The sequence below is a fragment of the Cibotium barometz genome, chromosome 40, assembly GCF_041138505.1.
Source record: "Cibotium barometz isolate CiBa-2024 chromosome 40, ASM4113850v1, whole genome shotgun sequence".
NCBI lineage: Eukaryota > Viridiplantae > Streptophyta > Polypodiopsida > Cyatheales > Cibotiaceae > Cibotium > Cibotium barometz.
In genome coordinates this window covers 36,223,283-36,248,138 of record NC_141085.1, presented here as the reverse complement: position 1 = coordinate 36,248,138, position 24,856 = coordinate 36,223,283, and the positions used below count along the sequence as shown (strand labels likewise).

Sequence of the window (24,856 nt, the reverse complement as noted above, 5' to 3'; positions counted from 1 at the left end):
AGGACATATATAGATTTGGTTTGAACACTATTAACCAATTAAATTCTTACGTTTTGAAGACCAAGCTTAATAAACCAAGCTAGATGATAGCCAAAGGCAAATAGTAAGCTAAATGATAACCAGAGGCACCCTTACTTTCTTAAACATTGATGATGATTAGACAACAACTTTTATATTGAGAAAAGCATCCAACTTATTCCAAGAAATCATGAAAATTTAAAATGACCCTTAGGGAGGGTTCATAATGAAGGCATCGTTATCCTCTAAAGGCCGCCTTCCTCTAGAGGACATAAGGTTCAAATTCATAGGCACATCTTGTGAACCCAAAGAATAGCTCGGCCGGGGATGGGGCTTGTCTATTGTGATGATAAATTTTGACATCTGTAAATACATGTAGGTTTTACACACTAGGGCGACTACAGTAAGGGAAGTCATTAGATTGTGGAAGCAAGCTTACACTCAATTTCACACATCTCCTTTTGTCATGAGCGATATCCTACTCAAAGCTAAGCAAACCATGTCCTCCAAGGAAGTAAGGGAAGTCGTTAGATTGTGGAAGTGATCTTACACTCAATTTCACACATCTCCTTTTATCATGAGTGATGTCTTGCTCAAAGCCAAGCAAACCATGTCCTCCAAGGAAGTAAGGGAAGTCGTTAGATTGTGGAAGCGATCTTACACTCAATTCCACACATCTTCTTTTATCATGAGCGATATCATGCTCAAAGCCAAGCAAACCATGTCCTCCAAGGAAGTAAGGGAAGTCGTTAGATTGTGGAAGCGATCTTACACTCAATTCCACACATCTCCTTTTATCATAAGCGATATCATGCTCAAAGCCATGCAAACCATGTCCTCCAAGGAAGCAAGGGGAGTCGTTAGATTGAGGAAGCGATCTTACCCTCGATTCCACACATCTCCTTTTATCATGAGCGATATCATGCTCAAAGCCAAGCAAACCATGTCCTCCAAGGAAGCAAGGGGAGTCATTAGATTGAGGAAGCGAGCTTACCCTCAGTTCCACACATCTCCTTTTATCATGAGCGATATCATGCTCAAAGCCAAGCAAACCATGTCCTCCAAGGAAGCAAGGGGAGTCCTTAGGTTGAGGAAGCGATCTTACCCTCAGTTCCACACATCTCCTTTTATCATGAGCGATATCATGCTCAAAGCCAAGCAAACCATGTCCTCCAAGGAAGCAAGGGGAGTCCTTAGGTTGTGGAAGCGATCTTACACTCAATTCCACACATCTCCTTTTATCATGAGCGATATCATGCTCAAAGCCAAGCAAACCATGTCCTCCAAGGAAGCAAGGGGAGTCGTTAGATTGTGGAAGCGATCTTACACTCAAGTCTACACATCTCCTTTTATCATTAGCGATATCATGCTCAAAGCCAAGCAAACCATGTCCTTCAAGGAAGCAAGGGGAGTCGTTAGATTGTGGAAGCGATCTTACACTCAATTCCACACATCTGCTTTTATCATGAGCGATATCATGGTCAAAGCTAAGCAAACCATGTCCTCCAAGGCCTATCAACAAGAAGTTTGGCTCACGTGTGTGTATGCTTTGCAATGAAGCACCAGAGTGGCCCAAATGTAGGGTTGTTGGCTGGGACACGCCTTGAAGATGTGAAATGGACTCGTTAGTAAAGTGTTGAAACTAGGAGAGCTCTAAGGAGATGTTTAATCTCTCAACTATACACGACACCATACGCATACCTCCCCACGATCTGAGTCTTCCTTTGCTGGATGCCATCAAGGGCCAGATTGAAAAGCGCTTCTTGGACAAGGTGAGCAACACCCCCCACGCTATGCACATAAATGCCCAGATTAATTCTAATATTATTGCCTAAATTATCATTCTTTTTCAGGTTATTAAAGATTTGGGCCTCGTGGTAACACTCTATGATATCAAATCAGTAGAAGGAGGCTTTGTTTTTCCAGGAGATGGAGCCCCCACCTACACGGTATTATATACCTTTTTTTGGTATTATTTCTGGGTTTACCCCCGTCATTTTATCTAATTTTGTAACATAAGAAATAGATAATTATTTTTGAGGTGTCGCAGGTGGAGTTCCGTTTGGTCATGTTTAAACCTTTTGTTGGAGAAGTCCTAGTTGGGAAACTCAAGAAATGTGACAAATCTGGACTATACTGTAAGGTTCTAACCTATGTGTAATGCTTTAACAGCTTAATTCTGAATGTGTTTTATTTCTTATCTAATGATGTAAAGGACCATCACCTCAGAGGAAAGGGGGCCAAGCTTAAACTCAGTCTGGAAAAAGAGCCAGGCTTAGCCTTACACATCTAACCTTGGACAAAGCAATCGATGTAGATAATAATGCTCACAATGTCTCACCAACTCAAGCATAGGTTTTCAAGGCATTAAACCACTGGCAGAGATTTAAGTGGTTGAAAATTTTCATCCAAGACCGAGCTTTATGCCTAGATTATTGTTGTAGCGTCACACGGTTCATAGCCAGGTAAGGTATCATCATTCACTGCCCCTGTTTTGAAGCCTTCATCCAAATCCTCACTTGTTTAATCGAGCGGCTAGAGACATAGGCCCATGTTAATCCTCTAGCATATTAGCAGCATGTCTATATATAGGCTATTTCTAACTCTTATTAAAAAAGAAACTCCTTCCCTTCAGGCTTTTAGGTCTAGAGCCCTTCCTTTTTTCCCCTTTCCCAAGGAAGGTTCCTTCTATTAGTCAAAAGAAAGGGTTTGCATAATGCAGCTGCAACCCTAATAGAGGCAACAAGATACAAATGGTCCATGATGTGAGGACCGGAGAAAACCGAAGAACGAAAAGGGGAGTGCGGGGGTCCCTCTCCAGCTGGCCACTCTCAGAGGGAGGCTAAATCTGGGGAGGGGGTTGAAAAAGTCGCATAGGAAGCCATCTCGCCAATCAAGTCCTTCGCTTGCTCTCACTTCCATGGCCCAAGCAATCACACCCCACATGGCGAACATGGCGAATTGGAGAGTGAGGTGAACAACCGGACCAAACCCAGTGTGTCTTTGGGCTGGAGCCCTTCTGTTAACTCCCATTATACATAGCACTCAGTTTTTTCAACGCAAGGGTTTTAATTACTTTTGGCTAACACAAGTGCTACTTGAGCCTCGGTAAAACTAGCTGGACCTTGCCTAAATTGTACTTCAACATGCCACACCCTTAACCAATCATTGAGTATGCAGAAGCTGAGTTGCTTATCATTTAAACCCCTTTCCAAGCTGGACATTTGTAACACAAAGGGTTAACGCTTGCAAGGCAAGGAAGGAAAAGGAGCATTTGTGCATGACAAGAGCAACATTTGAGTAAGGGTGTCACATGCGTTAAGCCTCTAGAATCTAGATGCCTATGCTGTGTATGGACTTCATGTACAGGGTAGTTTAGGAGAGTTACATGCCATTGTGAGCCATATTTTAGCAAGGGACAAGGTCACAAAGTGTATAGACCATGGCTAGCTGCTCGATTTAGGCAGACATTATCCATGTCTCCGAGGACATTGGGAGCGTCTTGTTGGTGACTTGGATCAGATGCAGCAGTGCCGAGCTGCCATCCTCCACACATGGAGTCTGGGGCCCTTCTTCACTCAAGGGGTCTTTGGACTTGTTTGATAGTACAGGGCTTGGTGTGGCTTTTTCCTCCCCCTCCTCCAATGAAGCCTCCCTCCAAGAGCGGCCAGCTGGTGAGGGGGCCCTCCCCCCACGGGCGTGTTCTTGTTTCTTTTTGGTTTATTTGACTTCATAGGAGTGGATCTTTGTAGCTTTTTTCCTCTTTTGAGGGTTGTAGTCTGATGTTTTCTCTATTGACTACTAAAAGAAGGGTCTATCTTTAAAATTTTTAAATCCTAAATTATAGTTCAGATTTTGGCTGATTCCTGCATTTTATATCCTTTGCAGTGTCATTAGGTTTTTTTGATGATATTTATGTTCCTGAGCACCTTCTTCAACAGCCATCAAAGTTGTAAGAGCTCACTTATTTTTTGAATTTGTGCATCTCAAGCAAAGGAAACTTGAGGAGGAGGGGATATAAGTATAGGGCTTGGATGAAGTGCCTTGAATTGTGCTGCTTGTGTTCCTAACCATTTGGCTTCTGAATTGTGGGAGTCTTACACCATTTCCTCTGCTGCAGTGATGAAGAGGAAAAGTTGTGGGTTTGGAATTATCAAGGAACGGATATGTTTATGGATCTGGAAGAGGAGGTTTGGCCTTGGTTTGTGTCTTGTCATGTTGAACTTTATCCCTGTTTAACGAAGGTCACTTATGTTGAACTCCATGTTTCTGATCAAGGTGCGATTCCGGGTTGAGCAAGTGAAGTATCCTCCTATACCCATTGAGCAAGAGAGTAACTCCAAACCGTTTGCTCCTATGGAAATAAATGTACGTTTTCATGACTTAATGTTGATGCTCATTGTACTTCTGTTTTGGGTGATTCATAAAGTCCTTCCATTAGGTGCTGCCTTTTCTTATGGCAATGCCTTATGCTGCCATGAACTAGATAGCACTGTTTAGGAGCCTAGTCTGGATGCATCTTTTCATGCACCAATGAATAAAACTTCCTCTTGAAGGCCATTTTTACTTCAAGTAAGAACCCAATAAGCTTGAAATTAATTGTCTTAATATCGTGTAAAACTTGCTTGTATCAATGCATCTCTCGAATTCAGAACCCAATAAGCTGGAAATTAAATGTTTTAGTATCCTGTAAAACTTGCTTGTATTCGGAGTCAAGGTTTCTGAGTTCATGTGCAGATAGTAACCAGTGTAAGTCCACACAAGAACATAACTTAGTGGTTTGGAAGATGCATGGATGAGGACAAGGCTAGCCATGAGAGCTGTTGTCTATGCTGTGTTGTGGTTTAAAACTGGCATACCTGCCTGCTGTATGTAAGTAACCATGTGAAATCAGGCATGTGGAGCATAGTCACAAGAAACAACCGTTTCAGTCCCTAGAAACGCGTTTCTCCATTTCAGGACCCCATCCGTTTCCATGGCCGTTTTGTTGTTTCCCATGTCATAGTGTCACAAGAAACTGCCATTTCTACCCCTAAAAACTCGTTTCCCCATTTCCATTCCCGTTTCTTGTTTCTGGTGACTATGATGTGGAGAGGGTGGGCTGCAAACTCTGCCAGAATGATGTGGTGCAGAGTGGAGGGTTTGCTGTATGAGAGCTACATGACATGTAGTCTTGCTATTGAACTCCAATCGTATGTTGTGAGGTTTATGGCCCCCCCAAACTGCTGCTCCATACAGGGCTGCTATTCTAACTAGTGAATCAAAGAGGAGGGACTTTTGCTTGGACTTGGTGGAGATGTGCCTGGAAGCTGCTAGCACGGCATGGCCCCTTATTAATCTCGCCTTTGTATTCCTTACTACTTCCACTTACTTGCCGAGTGTCTCTTTGGAGCCCTTGATAAGTTGTGGAAGACTATGATCTTTGTCTTGCCAAGGTTAACTTGTAAGTGTTTGCTTCTTAAAGATAGAGTGTAGACTTTGGTGCATCCAATTGTCTTTGCAACTTTTTGTCGTGTGATAGTACGTGTTGGAAGTGTAATTTGGTCAATGTCAAATTTGTTGGGTATTCGGAGCTTTGTGTTAGTGTGTTTGTGTGTGAAAAGCCACTTATAGCTAGATATTATGTGTGAATGTGATGAGCAGTGATGTCATAGGTCTAGCCATGTGTCATTGCTCCAGTGATGCGTCAAAAGATAAGGCTATAAGCTATAAAAGCATTGTACTTATTCAAGTTTTCAACACATCAATCTATCATTGAGTCATTAAAAATCTCAAGCTGTGTACTCTTTCACCCTCTCTGTGTACACAGTACTCTCTCTCTCCTTTTCTACAGTCATGGCCACCCTCTATCCGCCCTGACCCATCATTGGTATCAGAGCCATTGCCGCATGGTTCTCCTGTGCACCGTTAGCTGCTGCGACCACAGCTACTGTCGCCTTCGTATACTGGCCTCGACCTGTGCTCAGATGCTCACCACCGCCTGCAGACCTGGACTCAGATGCTTGCCACTGCTTGCTGACCTGCGCTGATCTGAGTTCCGCTCCATGCCTACCTGCAACTGCACTTGCGTCCAACTGTTCCTGCTCCATGCCTACCTGCAACTGCACTTGCGTCCATCTGTTCCTGCTCAGCGGGACACGCTGCTTGTGCCTGTCAGCCCAGCGCCGCTGCTTCGTCTTACATGGTAGACTTGTTTTGTAAGCATAGTCACAGGGAGGGGACGCTTGTCCTAGGCCTTTGGGACGGGAGAACGCCGTCCCGTTCTCCCTTTCACACGGGGATGTGTCCCTCTGCAGGGGGGACGTCCCATGTCACGTCAATCACCAGGGGACGGCCGTCCCTTGTCAGGGGCTTGTTAATCTTGTGGGACGGCCGGCAGTTCTGTTTGGGGATGGGAAGGAAAAAAAATGGGATATTTTGTCTTCGCCTCATTTTATGTTTTTTTTGTTAAAAAAAAGGCCCGTCGTGCGAGCGATCTCTGCTCTCCTCCGTCTTTGCTGTCGTGTGATTGATCTCTGTTGAGTGCTCTCCAGACTCCTCTGTCTCTGCTGTGACCTATCACCTGTGTACTTGCTCTCGTCGTCTCTGCTCTTCCATCTCTGCTCTCCTCCGTCTGTGCTGTTGTGCGAGAAATCTTTGTTGAGCGCTTTCCTCCGTCTCTGCTGTCACCTGTGCACGCTTGTCTCAGCCTCTCCTCCGTCTCTGCTCCTCCATCTTTGCTCTGCAGTGTGCAGTGACTGCATAGCAGCACAAGTTCTTGCCACTATCACAGGCCCACAACTCCATCTAAGCTGCCCAGGCCCCAGTGCCATCAGCGGCCAGCCTTGAAAGCTGAAAGTTCAATCACAATGGCCTCTTCCTCGCGAGCACCAGCAGCCCATGTTGGGGGCGAGGGTTTAAATTGGTCTTGGTGGGAAGAGGTGAATGCCCAGAGACTCGGAAGCGGGGGAGGTTCACGTCAATGGCGCTGCAAGTTATGCCCATACACACGAACAAGTGGGGCAAACAAGGTGAGAGCTCACCTTCTCCATGAGTCTGGGCATGAGGTGCAGTTCTGCCCAAATGTAAGCCAAGAGAAGAGGATGGAGCTCTTAGAGCGGGCTGCAGCATAAGCGTCTCTCTTTACAGCAAGGAGGGCGGCACATCCTGTGGCAGTTGACCCCATAGCATTTGTCAGGCCACCTGTATCGGAGGCATGTAGTAGAGGCTCTAGAGCTTCGGCATCAGCATCAGCTAGCCATACATTGTCCACACATGCGTCCTTTAGCATGCCATCCATAGTTTCTGCACGTCGACAGAGTACCCTTGATCAGAAATGGGATCCCAAGAGAAAGGAGGATGTTGACACGGCAGTGGCTCGCTTCTTTTTTAATGATCATATTGCCTTCCATGCTGCCAGATCTGAGTACTTCAAGGTTATGGTGAGGAATATTGGCGAGTATGGTCCATCTTACACTCCCCCATCCTGAGAGACCTTGCGTACCACTCTTCTTGAGAAAGAGAGACGTGCTGTATGTTAGCACTTTCATCCCCAGTTTCTGCTCTGTATGGTGCCCATTTGGTCCCCTTTTGTATGGCCCTTGCTTGTGGGCTGGCCACCCCTTTTTTAGTATTTTTCTGGGATTTTTCCCAGCCATTCTGGCATTTTTCCAGTGAGCCATGTCCAACAGCTCCAGTCGGCCTGTTTCTGAGCTCCAGTCGGCCAGCTCTTCCCCACTATAAATAGTGGGTGCTGGCCTCTCATTTTATATAGAGTCTTGTACTTATTTGCTCCCTCACTTATGAGACTATCACTGTCTCTTGCTTGGGACTGTTTTGGTTCAGTATATTCAGCATAGTTTGCTCCATATCTCTCTCTCTCTTGCACTCTCTGTTCAGCACATTCTAGTGCCACTCTGCTTTCGCTCTGTGCACTCTTTCATGGTATCATCGCTCTCTCTTGCACTCTCTGTTCAGCACATTCTAGTGCCACTCTGCTTTCGCTCTGTGCACTCTTTCATGGTATCATCGCTCCAGGTTTAGCAACCTTTCTGCTGCCCCAGATTCAGCCCTGTTTTCAGCACCTTCTCCTCTGCGTTTTCTTCCAGATCCATAGCTTTTGCTGCTGCGTTTTCTGGTCAGCACTCTGCTGGTCGTTTTTTCTTCAGATTGGCTTCACCGATTCAGCCGTCTGGCTCTTGGAGATCAGCGTTTCATTGCCCACTTGGAGATTGGACTGCAGGCGGCCTGTTTTCTATAGGACAGCACTTGTTCATTGCTGCGTTTTCCTCTCCAGTGGTCCTTTCCCTTTGCAGAGGAGGCTTGTGGTGTTGCAGGCTTTGGTGGCACTCTTGGTACCTGTGGAGGACACCTCTTTTCAGAGTTTGTGCATTTCTTGAGATTGAGCCCAAGCTCTTGTGATGGCTGCTCCCACTTCTCTTCATATGTTTGCTGAGTCTGCTAAGTTGGATGGTTCCAACTACACCCTATGGAAGGTGAAGGTGAAATCGGCCTTGTGTGGCGTGGATCTCTGGGATTGGCTTGTTACACCAGCCAATGCCACCCCTCCCACCCTTGCTTCCGGTGGTGTGACTCAGGCACAGATTGATATTTGGCAGTCGAATGATCGACGTGTTTTCTCCTTCCTGATGTTGAACTGTCAGGATGCTGTTCTCTCTCATGTGCGTACAGCAGATGCTGCACATGAAGTTTGGAAGGCTTTTGCAGATCTCTATGAGATTAAGTCTCCGGGTCGGATTTTGGCATTGGAAAAGCCTTATCGGTTTCTGCGTTTCCATCGTTATCTGCTTTCATCTCAAAGATGAAAGATCTCCGGGACGAGCTTGCTGTTTGTACATCTCCACAGAGGATATGGCTATTCGGCTGCTCTCCAAACTTCCAGAGAGGTTTGATGCATACTTTCAGTCTCTGGTTTCTTCTCCTCGTCCTGTTTCAGTTACTTGGAAGTTCTCCCCTCCATTATGCAGATAGAGTCTCGCTTTGAGGAGCGGACTGGCACCTCCGGTGGCCCTGATGGAGCTTTGGCAGCACGAGATAAAGGGAAGTCTCAACAAAAGAAAGGTAAAGGGGGTTCTGACAAGAACTCCAAGGATTCCGATAAGGATAAAGACAACAAATCTTCAAAGAATAAGGACATTGAATGTCATTATTGTGGCAAGAAGGGTCACAAGTCACCCCAATGTCACAAGAAGAAGCGTGATGAAGCAGCAAAGAACTCTTCCTCAACGGCGGTGTCTCAACCCAAGAAGGATGATGGAATTCTTCTCTTAGTAAGTACTCGGCGTATACTTGCTCTTGTGACTTCTCAGTCACGGTCTTGGATTGTTGATAGCGGTGCTACTGCTCATATGACACCCCATCGAGATTGGTTCGAGGACTTCACTGCCAGATCAGGCGAGATCACTCTGGGTGATTCTTCTTCTGTGCCAGTGCATGGTCATGGCACTATTCCCATCTTCCGTTCTGAAGAGGACAAGAGGTACTTCTCTGACGTTCTGTATATTCCAGATTTGGCTTTTAACCTTTTGTCAGTGAGTGCTCTTACAGCTCAGGGTGCGGAGGTGATCTTTTCTCGTTATGAGATTACCATTCGTGATAAAGTGACTGGTAGCATCTTGGCTCAGGGAGTCCAAGATAGTGGTCTCTACAAACTGACCGCTCTGCTTTCTTCTGGTGCTTCTTCTGCTCTTTGGCATGCTCGGTTTGGCCATTTGAGCTATCAGCTTCTGCAGCGAGCTTCGACGGATGGGTTGGTTGACGGATTACCAACCATCAAGGCTCCGTCTTCTCCTTGTTCCTCTTGTTTGCAGGGGAAGCAGCACCGAGCCGCCTTTCCGAAGGAGGTGACACACAGATCTTCGACATCACTTGCTCTCATTCATGCAGACTTATGTGGTCCTATGAGTACCGCGTCTTTGAGTAAGGCGTTGTACATGCTCGTGATGGTGGATGATTTTACCAGATATACTTGGGTTTTCTTTCTGAAGACCAAGGATGAGACTTTTCATCACTTCTGTGATTGGAAAGCCGAGGTGGAAAAAGAGACCAGTCACTCGGTCAAGGCTCTCAGGACCGATGGAGGGGGTGAGTTTACATCCCAGGAGTTTCAGCAATGGAGTTGCCGAGAGGAAGAATAGGACCATTATGGAGATGGCCCGTGCTATGCTTGAGCATTCTTCATTACCTCGACGTTTCTGGGCTGAGGCGGCTTCCACTGCTGTCTACATTCAGAATAGGTCTCCTATTGCTGCTCTTCCCGACAAAACTCCATATGAGGCTTTCCATGGTGAGAAGCCCTCCGTTGTTCATTTCCGGATATTTGGATGTACCGCGTATGTTCATGTGCCTAAGGAGCACCGTTCCAAGTTGGACTCGAAGTCTCAGCGCATGACTTTTCTCGGATACAGCACTGTGTCCAAGGCATATCGTCTTTATGATCCTCAAGCCGGTAAAGTTGTTGTGAGCCGTGATGTGGTGTTCGACGAGACTCCTACATCTTCAGAGGGGGGTGGTGAGCTTCTTCTTCCTGCACCTCCTTCTCCTCCTCCTACTCCTCCTCTTGCTCCCGCTGTTACTGTTACACCTCCAGCTGAGGATTCTCAATCAGATGATGATGACCCTGCTCCTCCTCCGGCGAGTTCGAGCAGATCTGTACCTGGTTGGTATTATCAGACAGTTCGTGACTCTGGGTTACGTGAGCTTCCTTCTGCTCCTCCGCTTGGTTCTCTTCGGCGTTCTTCCAGAGTTTCAGGGAAACAAATTCATGAGGGCAACATGTTTGTTAATTATGCTCTTATGTCTACAATCATTAATGGTCCTTCTGATCCCACTTCTGTAGACGAGGCTCTTTCACATGAGTCTTGGCGTCATGCTATGCAGACAGAGCTGGATGCTATCGAACGGAATGGCACTTGGATTTTGGTGCCTCGGCCTCTGCAGCGTAAGGTGATTGGTGTGCGTTGGATTTTCAAATCAAAGTTCCGAGCTGATGGCAGCTTGGACAAGCACAAGGCGAGGTTGGTTGCCAAGGGTTATGCTTAGCGCCCTGGTGTCGACTTTGATGAGACCTTCGCTCCAACGGCCCGGATGACTACCATTCGCACCGTTCTTGCACTTGCAGGACATCATAGATGGCCCGTTTTCCAGATGGACGTCAAGTCGGCTTTCTTGAATGGAGAGCTTACACAGGAGGTTTATATTGATCAGCCGCCAGGATTTGTTGTTCCGGGCAAACAGGATCATGTGTACCGGCTGAAGAAGGCTTTATATGGTCTAAAGCAGGCTCCGCGGGCTTGGTACCAGCGGATTGATGAGTTCTTTCAGAAGCTCGGCCTGTGCCGTTCTCATGCAGATTCGAACCTTTATATCCTCCTTGAGAGGGGGTTGATTGTTATCATTGTGGTCTATGTTGATGACCTCATCTTTACAGGTTCTTATTCTGTGCGGATCCGTTCTGTTATGGATGCTTTGGAGACAGAGTTTGAGATGACGGATCTGGGCCTCTTGCACTATTTTCTTGGCTTTGAGATTTGGCAGACCTCGAAGGGCATTTTCTTCTCTCAGCAGAAGTACACTCGGGAGATTCTCGACAGATTTCAGATGACTGGGTGCAAACCAGTATCTTCTCCTTTGGATATTGGTGAGAAGCTTTCTTCGCTTGATGCTTCTCCAGGGACTGATCAGGGACAGTATCGGGTTCTTGTCGGTTGTTTGGTATGGTTGACCTACTCCCGATTGGACATATGTTTCGCAGTCAGTTTATTGAGTTCCTTCTCATCCAAACCCCGTCAGCAGCATTGGCGGTGTGCTCTCAGAGTTCTTCGGTACTTACGTGGCACTCTGGATTTTGGCATCTTTTATGGCCAAGGACGCACTCTTGTTGGATGGTCTGACTCAGACTGGGCTGGAGATCCAGATACACGGTGTTCGACCACTGGTTGTGTTTTTTCACTTGGGTCTGGAGCCATTTCTTGGAGCAGTAAAAAGCAGCCTACTGTGGCGCTTTCCTCTACCGAGGCGGAGTACCGTGCAGTTTGCTATGCTGCATGTGAGGCGATATAGTTGCGGAGATTATTGGAGGAGCTTGGCTGTCCTCCTACCGGATCTACTCTTCTTTGGTGTGACAATCAGAGTTGCATCGCCATCGCCAAGAACCCTGTGTTTCATGCTCGTACGAAACACATTGAGATTCAGTATCACTATGTTCGTGAACGGGTTCTTGCTGGAGATTTGCGTTTGGAGTATTGTCCTTCCGCAGAGAATGCTGCAGATTTGTTCACCAAGCCGGTTTCTCAGGCTTCCTTGGCTCCTCATCTTCGGATTCTCGGAGTTTGTTCAGCATCTGGTGCTGAGAGGGGGTGTTAGCACTTTCATCCCCAGTTTTTGCTCTGTATGGTGCCCATTTGGTCCCCTTTTGTATGGCCCTTGCTTGTGGGCTGGCCACCCCTTTTTTAGTATTTTTTTGGGATTTTTCCCAGCCATTCTGGCATTTTTCCAGTGAGCCATGTCCAACAGCTCCAGTCGGCCTGTTTCTGAGCTCCAGTCGGCCAGCTCTTCCCCACTATAAATAGTGGGTGCTGGCCTCTCATTTTATATAGAGTCTTGTACTTATTTGCTCCCTCACTTATGAGACTATCACTGTCTCTTGCTTGGGACTGTTTTGGTTCAGTATATTCAGCATAGTTTGCTCCATATCTCTCTCTCTCTTTCACTCTCTGTTCAGCACATTCTAGTGCCACTCTGCTTCCGCTCTGTGCACTCTTTCACTGTAGAGCAAGTTGTAGAGAACACAAAGCATATGTGAAAAAGGAATGGAGTGTCTCTTATCGCTGATGGATGGAGCGATACACGAAAGATGTCTATCCATGGGGTAGTGGCCTATTCTCGAGGAGAGATGTATTTCATTTCATCGCATGATGCATTAGGGATTGGGAAGAGTGTTGATGTGCTTGCATCAGAGTGGACAGAGGCAATAGAGTTTGTTGGTAGTGACCTTGTTATGGGATTTGTTGTGGATGGCGAGGCCGCCAACAGGGCAGCAGGTGCCATTGTTGAAGGGATGTATCCACATGTGACAGTGTCATTTTGCATGGCACATTGTCTCAATAATTTGCTGAAGGATATAGGGAAGTTGCCTTGGATTACGCCCATCATTGAGAGGGCAAGTCACATGGTCACTTTTGTGTTGAATCATCAATTCTTACTACATGAGTTTAATAAGAAATCAAGCAAGCAGCTCTTGAAGTACTCGGAGACACGGTCTGCGTATAACTTTCTGATGTTGGGCCGGCTGAGTACATGTAGTGCCGCATTGAGGCAGGTTTTCATTAGTGATGAGTTCACTACATCTCCGTCAGCCTCTACTATTGGAGGGTGGAAATGCAAAGATGATGCTGAAGATCTTGAGTTTTGGGAGCATGTGCATCGCATTGATGCCATGGTGCAGCCCATAATGCATTTGTTGAGGCGTGTGGATGGCATGAAACCATGCATTGGGAAAATGTATGAGGCCATGGACAAGATGATTGAGCAATTGAAAGAGCTCATTAAAGAGCAAGAGCAATTTGATCATGATGATGAGGATGAGGAGGATACTCTCAAGAGCAAGTATAAGATGGTTCAGGATCTGTGTGTCAAAAGATGGAATGCATATCATTCTCCTTTGCATGAAGCAGCATGGATTTTGGACCCCGAGTTTCAAGGCAAGGGTCAAGAAAATTATCGAGAGGTGAATAGTGGTTGGCGGATTATCTTAGAGAGATTGGTGCCAGAGCCTAGTGCAAGGTGCAAAATAAGGGGCTCACTTGCAGAGTATAGATCTTTTCGTGGCATGTATGATTTTCTTGATGCACCGGAGGATCGGACTCGGGTTGGGGCAGCTTTGTGGTGGGCGGATTTTGGATAAGATGGACCAGAGTTACAGCAATTGGCTATTCGCATTCTCAGCCAGGCTGTGAGCTCCTCTTGTTTGGAGCAACTGTGGAGCTCCTATAGTCACATTGCATCAAAGAAGAGAAACCGCCTTGGCGTAGAAAAAGCCCGTGTTTTGGTTTTTGTAAGTGCCAACTTGCGTATGTTGGGCAAGGGGGTGATTGCAAAAGCTGATCCTTTTGTGGATTGGGAGCAGCAACAAGATAAGGAGATGAGCAGGTTGAGGTCACAGAGACTGATGCTCATGACAATGAGGCCAGTGTTTCCTTGAGTATGGATTCTGATTGATTAGTGCAACGCCATAGGCTTCAACCTTGGATGTCACATGTGGAGCTCAGCCTTTAGGACCCTCTACCCAAGCTATATTTATGTAGACATGGTTTATTTTCTAGTATCTGCATTCTAGAGATAGTAGACTATGCTTCAGCTGTGAGTCTCGACAGTTGTATTGTGTTTTGTGGACACAGTTAGCAGGACACTATTTTTGTAATATGAATCATGAATTGTCATTTTGTGTGCTTTCTTTCAGAGTACTCAAATGTAATATAAATACTTAACATTTGATGGATATATTGATGCATTTTTTGTGTACTTTCCCACCCCCCGCCCCCGTTCCCTGCCTCCAGGCGTTCCCCATCCCCAAACCCTTCCCTGTCCCCGTTCCCATCCCCCGACCCATGTGACTATGGTTGTAAGCTCCAACTACCTTAGATTTAGAAGATGTTCTCTAATTTTCGTTGTACATGTTTTTCTTCTTATGTCACTTAACATAAAAGGAATCTTCTGTAAGGGTGTCACAGCTGGTTTCTGTATATAAATGGCTTTTTCAGGCTCTAATCAACGCTGATGGTTTGGGACTCGTTTCTTGGTGGAGCTAAAAGGGCTTGTCAAAGAAGCGGTGTTGTTGTAACATAAGCTCAAAAGTTCTGCAGCATTGATTTCTATTTTGCATACCACTTGGTCGGTGATTATACATTGCTGAATTCTCACAATAAGAGTTTTCTAGCGAGGCACAAACAACCTGATCTACTAGAAAACTTCTTAGTTTACGTTTATCTTGGTGGTTATTGTTTCATAATGCGGTTGTGCCCATTCTGGTGGTCTATTTGTTGTGGTTTCCACTACTTGGTGAGCTATAGGGTATGATATTATAATGAATTAGATCTTAGTTTCTGATGCAGATACGTCCATTATGGTGGCAAAAACTTAGTGTATGTAGTGTAGCTTCTTGCTGTTCTTAACTAGGAAACTAAACTAGTGTATTTTTTTTCCATGCCTAGATGTAGCTAATCAGTATTATGAGAAACATATGCTTTTTTTCATGGCTAGATCACAAGTTTTAGTGGAATAAATGTTTGGATTGGAATGGGATGTACTTTTTTCGGTGGGGGTGGGGATTGTCCTTGGAGGGAGAATGTGAGATGGAAGGTCCTCACCCAATTTACCTACTCTAACGAATATCAACCAAACACATCATACATTAAGTAAGGCCAAAGTTATCTAATGGACTTTTATTTGCAGATCGATCAATAATAAGTGCTGTAATCGTAATTGGTTGGAAAATTTAAAGGTCTTGGAAGTTAAATTTTTACTAAGAATTGTTGCTACAAGTTCTATAGCAACTGTTACCTAAAATTTAGGAAAATTTGTCGGGCTCGATGTTAAGGTGAATAATCTACTTTTCAGTTAACTTGATTAAGTTTGAAGACAGCTTTCTTTTTTTGGAAATGGCCAAGGTTGTTCCTTGGGCCTACAGTATGTTAGATCCACAAGGTTTTCATGAGCCACTTGGGCTGCTTAAGTGATTGAAGCAAACCACCTCAAACCACCTCTCAAGTCATGGTACTTTTTTTGATTTGTCTAATACTGTGAAAAAAAAAGTATCAGCCCTTTCCAACTTTCGGGTTGTTTTGTAAATTCTCAGTTTGGAGTGCCTTACACCTCATGTTTTTGCACTTCTTGGTGATTATCAACTGCTATGTGAATTTTGCAAACCACGTCCTTCAATGTTTATTCCTTTTGATCATAAGTTGTAGTTGGTTCTTTAAAACTTTTTACTGTGCTTGAGAGGATGTGCCCTTTGAGGATGTGCTCTTTTGGGTGATTGCATCTCATAGACCTCTTTTGGAGGATCTTGCACAATAGACTAAGGGGTCTATTGCATTTGTGCATCAGATCTAGGATTTCACCATCCCACTTCCACTTATTGGTTTAGATCACGTTTTCTTGCTTTCAGTCACGTGACTAGTCATACCATGATCCCCAAAAAGGCATAAGCCCACTTTCATATGTAGCCACTTTGTTTATGTTTTGGCTGGACTTTATGGGCACCATCTCTAGAGGATATATCCACAATCTCACGCTATCCATTGCAGCTCTCACATCACAACTCTACACCATCATCCGTGATTTAACCCAAACCTTACACACTTTGCTTCACATGCACAACCCCGTGGTTCTCGATTGCATAATGGTTGGTATGGCGAGGATTGCAAAAGCATACATTCCTCCTATGGGAACATGACGTGAGCGGATCCTTGTTTATGAAATGTATAGATCCTTCCGTCATCATACTTGTCCAAAAAAAACGTGAGTTCTTACCTAAATGACGGCTGAAACTTTGACTCTTTTTAAGTACAAAGAGCTCAAAAGCTTGGTGTATCCTCAAGGAAAAGCGGCTACCTATAACCATCACAAATCCCCTCATTTGGGAATCATGACATGCATATGTTGTGTTGGATCAATCTATGTCACACGTTGGCCTTGTTAACGTCGCACAGTGGTTGAGCTAAAAATCATAAAAGTCTATGGGCTTAGCACTTGCCATAGGGTCTTAGCTCCCATCCTTGCAACTCTCTTTAATAGGGCATTTTGTTAGGGCTTCGCTCCTTGGAATCTCATCCCTATCTGGAAGGGAAGAGATTCCATGGATCCCTGTAACTCTAGATCTATCACCATTGGTCATACAATGACCAAGATCTAGAGATTTGTTTTGGAGGTTGAGATTGGCTAATCGGCAGAGTCACAAGGACAACTGGCTATTGGCTAGGCACGATTCAAGAAGGAATATTCAGCATTTAATCATATATATGTTCTTAGGGCTATCATAGAGGAGGTGAGGGCACAAAAACACCATCTATATTGGTGCTTTGTGGATTTTAGGAAGGCTTCCTCAATCTCGCTTGATACATCCCTTACAGGAGCTCCACTTTTGATCGAATATGATATGGGTGTTATGGCTTTCTATGAGTTAGTGATTGGCAAGGTACGAACATGAGGGGGTGTTTTAAGAGCCATGGGCAACACACCATTGGGGTCAAACACATGCCCACTCTCTCCCACATTATTTGGTCTCTACATAGATGATATCTCTTCATTTGTGGACAGGTTTGGAGGAACAAGATCACCATTGGTAGCCACCACCGTGGGACTCATTCTGCTCTATGCAGAAGACATTGTCCTTATCTATGACTCAACAAAAGGGCTATAGAGACATCTTGATGCATTGCATAGGTGAGAGACCCCACAATCAATCTTGGCAAGAACAAGGCCATGATCTTTAACAACTCATACAGCATACGAGCTAGCAGTCTCTTGATATGTATATACCTTGGGGTGACTTTCACAAGAGCTATCTCTCTATGAGGCCACCTCTAGAGGCACGCCTAGGGAGATGCTATGCATCCTTGGCTCGCTTGGAGAGTCAGTGTTTCCACATTCACTTTCAGGAACCCCGAACCCAGGTATGGCTTTGTGATAACTTTGTACGCCCCACAACAATCTATGGGCTTCCCTTTTTGGAAATAGACTTGGGAGATGGGGCGTGGAAGAAGATAGAGGCTGCAAATCATATGCCTCATTCCAGACAACCACATATATACATCGCCTACACACACTACAAGATGCCCATCTCCTACTAGCCTTGGAGTCTAGGCCATTGTTACAATACTATGGTAGGCCACGTTTACTTCAATCAAAACATTGAAATAGCTACATGAAGATGATGTACAATACTATGGTAGGCCACGTTTACTTCAATCAAAACATTGAAATAGCTACATGATGTACATATAAATGACCAAATGAATACAAACCACCCATATTTACTTCAAGCAAAATATTGAGATAGCTACATGAAACTATTGTATATACAAATGACCCAAAGGAATACTCAAGAGCATCTGTATAATTTTCTTTGAATTCAAGAAATGCAAGGACAAGGGGACTAATGGCATGAGAATAACTGGCCTTGCCAACTAAGTATCTGTTCAAGGTGGGTTGTGGTCTAAGCATTGTGAGGCATACTACATAACTGATTAAGAAAATAGAACCTTGTGGCTAGAAAATAGCCTACACACTTTTGAGGTTTACTAATGGACTAGAAGTGTTGTAGCACCACTAAATTAAGGGTTTGGTATACATGGGAGGTGAAAAACTCCACATGAAGGTCTTGCTCATCTAGTTGTTTTGTATTACTAGAGAAGGAGGTGGGGGTGGGAAAAAGAGCCTCTTCGAATTTGAAACAATGTTTTGATTTTGTTTCTAACTAAATGATTGAATGTTCAAGCATGGAGAGAGAGAGAGAGAGAGAGAGAGAGAGAGAGAGAGAGAGAGAGAGAAGACTCTACTATTAACTTTAAAGGAGGGTGAGTATGGCCCATGAGACCCAATCATGCAAGTACACGTCTATCTAAAATGGTATTTATATAAAAACCCTGGTGTTATGCATGGATGCAATGTGATGGTACTTCTTGTCGATGAACATTTCTTTTATAAAGGAAAGTGGCAAGTCTTCCCTTTTGCAAAATAAATAGATGGTTACTGATCCCTTAAGGATGTAAGGGAAGTGTGTGCAGATAAAAAGAAAAGCTAGGCTTTCTAAAAGTATTTTTCTTAGTCTCGCACCTTTATAAAACATACCTTGCATATTCTTTCACTCACACTTTCCATGCTGTTATCCCATTTAATATTTAAATGATGGGAGCTTGGTTGGATGGTAGCCATTGTGCATACTATAGCTTTGGATCTCTCAAATTGTGGGTTGTTCTACAACCTCTTGCAATGAAGAAGAAGACGTGTGAGAGGTTTGTGTGAGTGGTGGAATTTGAATCCAATTTTCCTTTGCCTAACATGCTAACAAGAAGGTTGTTAACATTATTGAAACAACCTACATATCACATAGCTAGACTCCCCCCCTCCCCCCCCCACGCTTGTCACCATCTACTCTCTGCATTCCATGCACACGTGACATCTCCCCCTCCCCTCCATGACATTGCTGCTGCCCCCCCTCCCCCCCCCAAAAAAAAAACCCATTTTGCCTTATCCTAAGCCCCCTCCTTGTGCATGCCTCCTTTGTGCCCTACTTGCCACCGCTAGTCGGCCCTCCTCCTTTGCCACCCATCCGCCTCCTTCTTCCCACCTTCCCCCCCAACATTGCCTCTCCGATAGCCCCCATCCCCCGACTCTCTTTCTCACGCCTCCTCTTGCCTCTTCTTCATCCGCACACCCTTCATCTGTCGCTCTTCTGCTAGCTCTCCTTCATCCCCCCCTTTTTTCCCTTGTCTTTTTGCCTCCATGCCCTTCCCTCATCCCTTGGTACCTTTGTTTGTTGAAATGTGCAATATAAACTAAAGCTTGGGTTATTTGGTTGAGTGTGTAAAGGTACCCTAGAGGTGTAAGATATTGTGTAAAGATAAGAATGCCACATAAGATATTGTGTGAATGGCCATATAAAAGAATGTGGAAAAGGCATTACCACATGGCATGACGATGTGTAAAGAAGATTGGGTCAATGGCTATCTATATTAGAAGTTTTTCATTTGTATGGTTCATACAGCATATGTAATAGAGATTGTGTATTGAGTGTGCTACTCTCTCTCTCTCTCTCTCTCTAGTTATGGAGTTTTTGGTGTGGTTTAATCCACCTTAGTTTATGCTTAATCTATGTTGCACAACACCATGATCAATCCCATATATTAGGTTTCTTAACATGGTATCAGAGCAGGGTGGGCTCTTGATCATGGTGCTAAGATTGTGTACATTTATGTTTGTTTATTTGATTTCCATATTTATGCTTAAGTATTTAGATTAAGAAAAAATTATGCACACTCATATTATCATTTAGATTGCATTGGAGAGAGTTTTGAAGCTGTCCATGAATGGTGAAGTGGAGATTTTGCATTATGGAGGATGCAAAATGGTGCCATTATTGTCTCATCAAAGAAGTTGCCAAGAAGATTAACAAAAAGAAGATTGGTTTTGTGAAGTATTTTGCCTCAAATGTTTTGGTTTTGAGCATGGAAAGATGCTCTATTTGGATAAGGGTTTCTATTATGGGATTTCGGATCCCAGGATTCCTTGCAATTTGGCAAGGATGTGAAGGTGCAATCTCATAGTAGCTGTCAACAGCCAAAGAGAGAACAAGATTAGGCGTCGCAGTTGTTACTTAAGATGATGAAGAAATGCAAGTAGCAGCTTATGCAAGGCGGCTAAGGTAGTGTAGAGAGGTTACCTGTAGGCATATGTGATGAGTAGAGTGGGGAGCAAAGAGGCTTGATGAGACATATGAAAAGGGAGGCAGTCACTATAGCTGGAAAGAGGAGATGGAGTGGCAGTGTTTAAGGAGAGGAGCAAATACGAAGTGGGTGGATCTGATAGCAGTTGCTGCAGGGCACCTAAAATAATAGGGATACATAACATTTTTGCATAATGGCAAGCTTGCCATTAAAGCTCGGTGAACAGTAGCAATGATGCACGAAGGAGAAGAAGCACTCTCGGTGGTTGTGGGTCCCAAATTACAGAGCTGCATCTCAGTTTGGCAGAAGACTACGTGAATGGGGGCAGAAGACTACGTGAATGGGGGACCAAGGCGTTGATAGAGTTGGCTGGAATGCTGCAAGTTGCAGTAAAATAAAGGAATTTTGGATTATTTTTGTTTAATTTTTAGACACTTATAAATTTTAAGGGTAGCTTCACAGTTTCATGGGCTTGCACGCATTTAAAATTGTGATCACACACTTGGATTCGCTGCCTGCGGCTTCGGCCAAAAGATTTTGTATTTTTTAACCCAGCTTATGAGGGTAATCGTACCTGAGTCTTCGAGCTCAAAATGAAGATTTTTATTCACCCACATGGTGTGAGGGTTCCCTGCCCAAGCTCACGAAGACATTCAAAATAGTTTTGTAGTAGTGTGCATAGTGATACACATGCAAGGTGCATGCCATGGATTGGTTCCCACGTGAAAATTTATGTTCAAATTGGACTCAGTGGTTCCAGTGGGCTTAAAATGGACTTTGTGTCTAAGATATGTAGACACACATGCACACATTTTTTGTGAAATACTCCTATACCATTGAGGGGGAGTGTTGAGAGTGGCAATGCCAAATTGTCGGGGGTGAAAGTTGAATGGTAATTTGTTTGGAGAGATAGTATGCACACACCCAAGTTTACATTGAGGAGGGGTATTGAAATGTGCAATATAAACTAAAGCTTGGGTTATTTGGTTGAGTGTGTGAATGCACCCTAGAGGTACAAGATATTGTGGAAAGATAAGAATGCCACATAAGATATTGTGTGAATGGTGAGAGTCAAATGACATGATGATGTGTAAAGGAGATTGGGTCAATGGCTATCTATGTTAAAAGCCTTTCATTTGTATGGTTCATACATTATATGAAATAGAGATTGTGTATTGAGTGTGCTACTCTCTCTCTCTAGTTATGGAGTTTTTGGTGTGGTTTAATCCACCTTAGTTTATGCTTAATCTATGTTGCACAACACCATGATCAATCCCATATTAGGTTTCTTAACATTGTTAATGGGGCTAAGGTTAAACATGGTTTTGTCCTCGTCCCCACTCGTCCTGCATAAGGTGCTTTTCCAGCTTACCCACTTGAACGAGCACTTATCTTTTGTAAACGATGTTGAAATATATAAAGCGGCCTTACAATGAGCTTAATGTCAAAAAGGGGAAGTTTAAGAACTTTATGTACATACTTGCTTAAGCTAGTAATAGTGGCCGGGACCATTTTAAAGCTTTGGTTGGCCTAATGTTAACACTAGTCACTTGAGATAGGGCATGGCTTAATGCCTTATCTAACGCACTTGTATTATTATGCCCTGGTATCACCATCTAACGTACTTTTATTATCATCCCACAATAATATTAAAACTAGTATGACCATCTAACGTACTTGTATTATCATGGACTGGTGAGACAGGGCATGGCTTAATGCCAATAACAACATTCCAAAGCCCTTTGGCCAACCAATACATGACACTGGTATCACTATCTAAAGTACTTGTATTATTATGCGCTAGTGAGATAGGGCATGCCTTAATGCCAATAACAACATTCCAAAGCAACTAATACATGATGCATCATGTAGGACCACAATGGGTAGTTAGTCTCGTCAAGCTTATCCTCATAAACATGTCACTGCTACCATTTCAATTTGCAAATAACGATTCTCTAACACAAAATACAAAATGTCCCAACTACTTATAGGTATTGTCAATGGCCCACGAAATGCTACTGAGATGGTTGCCAGTAGATCACTGATAGGAAAGAATCACAAAATGTATAAAAAATGGCAATAGGTAGTTAGTCTCGTCAAGCTTACCCTCATAAACACGTCACTGCTATCATTTCAACCTGCAAATAACAATTCTCTAACACAAAATACAAATGTCTCAACTACTTATAGGTATTGTCAATGGCCCACGAAATGCTACTGAGATGGTTGCCAGTAGATCACTGATTGGAAAGAATCCTGCAAAATGTATAAAAAATGGCAGTGTAGAGTGAATTAATGTTATTAGCAAATTGATGACAACGATGATGATGCTATTGATGGTGTTAATAAATGAGCTCAAAGATGCGATGTGGATAACCGATGACGTCAGCCATGTATGTACACAAAATGTATGCTACTATGCAAAAGATCTAATATCGAACAAAGAAAATTTAAATTGGCACTCCCCCATGATGTGTGCAAAAACCTTATAGCATGCGAACGACCCTTGAAATGTGCCCGAAATGCCCCAAAACTTACAGGCTCGTCATCAAAAGTGCTAATGTTCTAACCAATGGGGTGATTGTCACTCTGTTGGGAAGACAATCCTTTAAGGCATGTTTGAATCCACACTTGTAACATTTGCCTCCGTAAGGAATGACATTGGGATTTGGCTAGTGCCCTTATCTTGGCTTAGAGCCTTGTGATGGCATTAAGGGGGACTGTATGAAAAAGTCTTGGATCTTGTAACTTTAATAAGCTAAAGCTAATCAAAGTGGTTCATGCTCCTGCTCACCACTGGGGTGATTGTCACTATGTTGGGACAATCCTTGAAGGCATGTTTGAATCCACACTTGAAATCAATTAAGGAATTGAGGCTACCCACCAGATCCGTTGAAGCTATGGGAAAAGTTCACTACATATCTCTAGACATTGACTCCCCAAGAAAAGGCATGTCAGGTAAATGTCAAGAAAAGTAGTTGAGTTGGATAAAATTTTGAGTTTGGAGGAGTAAATGAGGCACAACTTTTGCCCGTTTCCCATGCATGATTACCCATGCACACCACTTGTATATTTCACTAAGAGAACATGCACGATTGCTCATGCACACCACTTATATATTTCACTAAGGTAATCAATTTATTTTTTGTTTTCAAACCTTTTACCTCATGGTATGTAAGGACACGTGCAGCTATAAATAATCTCATTAACAACAATCCTTACCATCGACTTTATAGGTACCCCCAAGGAGATTTAAAGAATATAATGTTTTCTTTGACTCTAATTTCACATAAACAAAACCTCGCCCTATGTATAAACACAAAGAAGCCCAATCCCTAGCATCAAATTGTGAGATCTAGAAATAATATCTTTCATAACAAGAGGGTCCTGACTGCCATCTACCTATGCAAATCCTTCAATGATGGTCCTGGTGCTAATTCCACCAATTAAAAGGCACAGGCTGCTTCTACCACCTCCTTGATTTTGTAGGGCCCAAGCCACTTCCACTGTATAAGGAAGCCTTGCATGAAGAACTTCTACATCACATATACCTTTCATTCCACCTTGATAAGCTATGCCTACCATGTTGACATACTGAGCTCAACTAGTGCAGATATGGATGACACACTAGGATGAGAGCTCCACACTTATGAAACTAGCATGATTGGTGAGATGATGGGTGATATGATACCAGTGGCCTCTACAGGCTTTGTGACTGCCACTTTGGTTTACTAGAGTTATAGTGGCAACTCATGGAGTCAAGTTCTTACTATAGACCCACCTTGTATGTTTTAGCTTTCCCATACAGTATGTATTGTTATCTTTATGTTGTGGTTATACATAATGTTATCTTTATTTTATGGTTGTATGTACTGTTATCTTTATGTTATGGTTATAGAGAAGAGAAGAGAATAAAAGAAAATTCAGCCACCCATCTCTCTTGTGTGCTTGTCTACTCTTGGAAGAGAAGAGAAGAGAATAAAAGAAAATTCAGCTATACATCTCTCTTGTGTGCTTGTCTACTCTTGTGTGTGTGGGTGTGTACGTGTGATTGTAAAGAGCTTAAGCTCATCATTCTTCTCATGGTATTAGAGTGCTAGTTTGTGTGAAGCATTCAAGAGGCAAGAAAGAGACAAGAAAAGGAAGTGGTACATGGGAAAGGGTAACTCTATCTCTTCCACTTTTATTTGGAAGAAAATCTCCACAGGTAGCTGCTAGCCAAGAGCAGCACACATGTAATAGTAAGGTGCACTATCACACCTTGAGCTGCCCTTCGTGCCTTGAAGTAGAGAGAAATTATATTATGTGCTATGTAGGACTTTAGTTTTTTTAGAATTTGGATTCAAGTCCATTTTTGGCCTCATTGTGGCTCTACAAGTTTTATGTAAGCACTC

General features: G+C 43.8%; 2 protein-coding genes across 2 annotated transcripts; both read left to right on the top strand.

Annotated features, from left to right (window-relative positions):
- Positions 1 to 1,521: 1,521 nt before the first annotated feature.
- LOC147615456 (RNA polymerase Rpb7 N-terminal domain-containing protein) lies at positions 1,522 to 15,127 on the top strand. The gene is made up of 7 exons (XM_086779566.1): positions 1,522 to 1,790; positions 1,872 to 1,967; positions 2,069 to 2,156; positions 3,907 to 3,970; positions 4,139 to 4,208; positions 4,297 to 4,386; positions 14,778 to 15,127. The coding sequence occupies exons 1-7, from the start codon at positions 1,680 to 1,682 to the stop codon at positions 14,823 to 14,825; spliced, it is 567 nt and encodes a 188-aa protein (XP_086635692.1). The 5' UTR covers positions 1,522 to 1,679; the 3' UTR covers positions 14,826 to 15,127.
- LOC147615457 (uncharacterized) lies at positions 6,646 to 14,735 on the top strand. Its single transcript, XM_086779565.1, has 2 exons — positions 6,646 to 7,533; positions 12,789 to 14,735. The coding sequence occupies exon 2, from the start codon at positions 12,872 to 12,874 to the stop codon at positions 13,919 to 13,921; it is 1,050 nt and encodes a 349-aa protein (XP_086635691.1). The 5' UTR covers positions 6,646 to 7,533; positions 12,789 to 12,871; the 3' UTR covers positions 13,922 to 14,735.
- Positions 15,128 to 24,856: the final 9,729 nt, after the last annotated feature.

Bases quoted from the DNA above. Each gene is read 5' to 3' on its own strand.
- LOC147615456 (XM_086779566.1), top strand. From the start codon at position 1,680: ATGTTTAATCTCTCAACTATACACGACACCATACGCATACCTCCCCAC. The intron at 1,968-2,068 runs GTATTATATACC...GAGGTGTCGCAG, and splicing joins ATGGAGCCCCCACCTACACG to GTGGAGTTCCGTTTGGTCAT. The intron at 4,209-4,296 runs GTTTGGCCTTGG...TTTCTGATCAAG, and splicing joins TTATGGATCTGGAAGAGGAG to GTGCGATTCCGGGTTGAGCA.
- LOC147615457 (XM_086779565.1), top strand. From the start codon at position 12,872: ATGTCTATCCATGGGGTAGTGGCCTATTCTCGAGGAGAGATGTATTTC.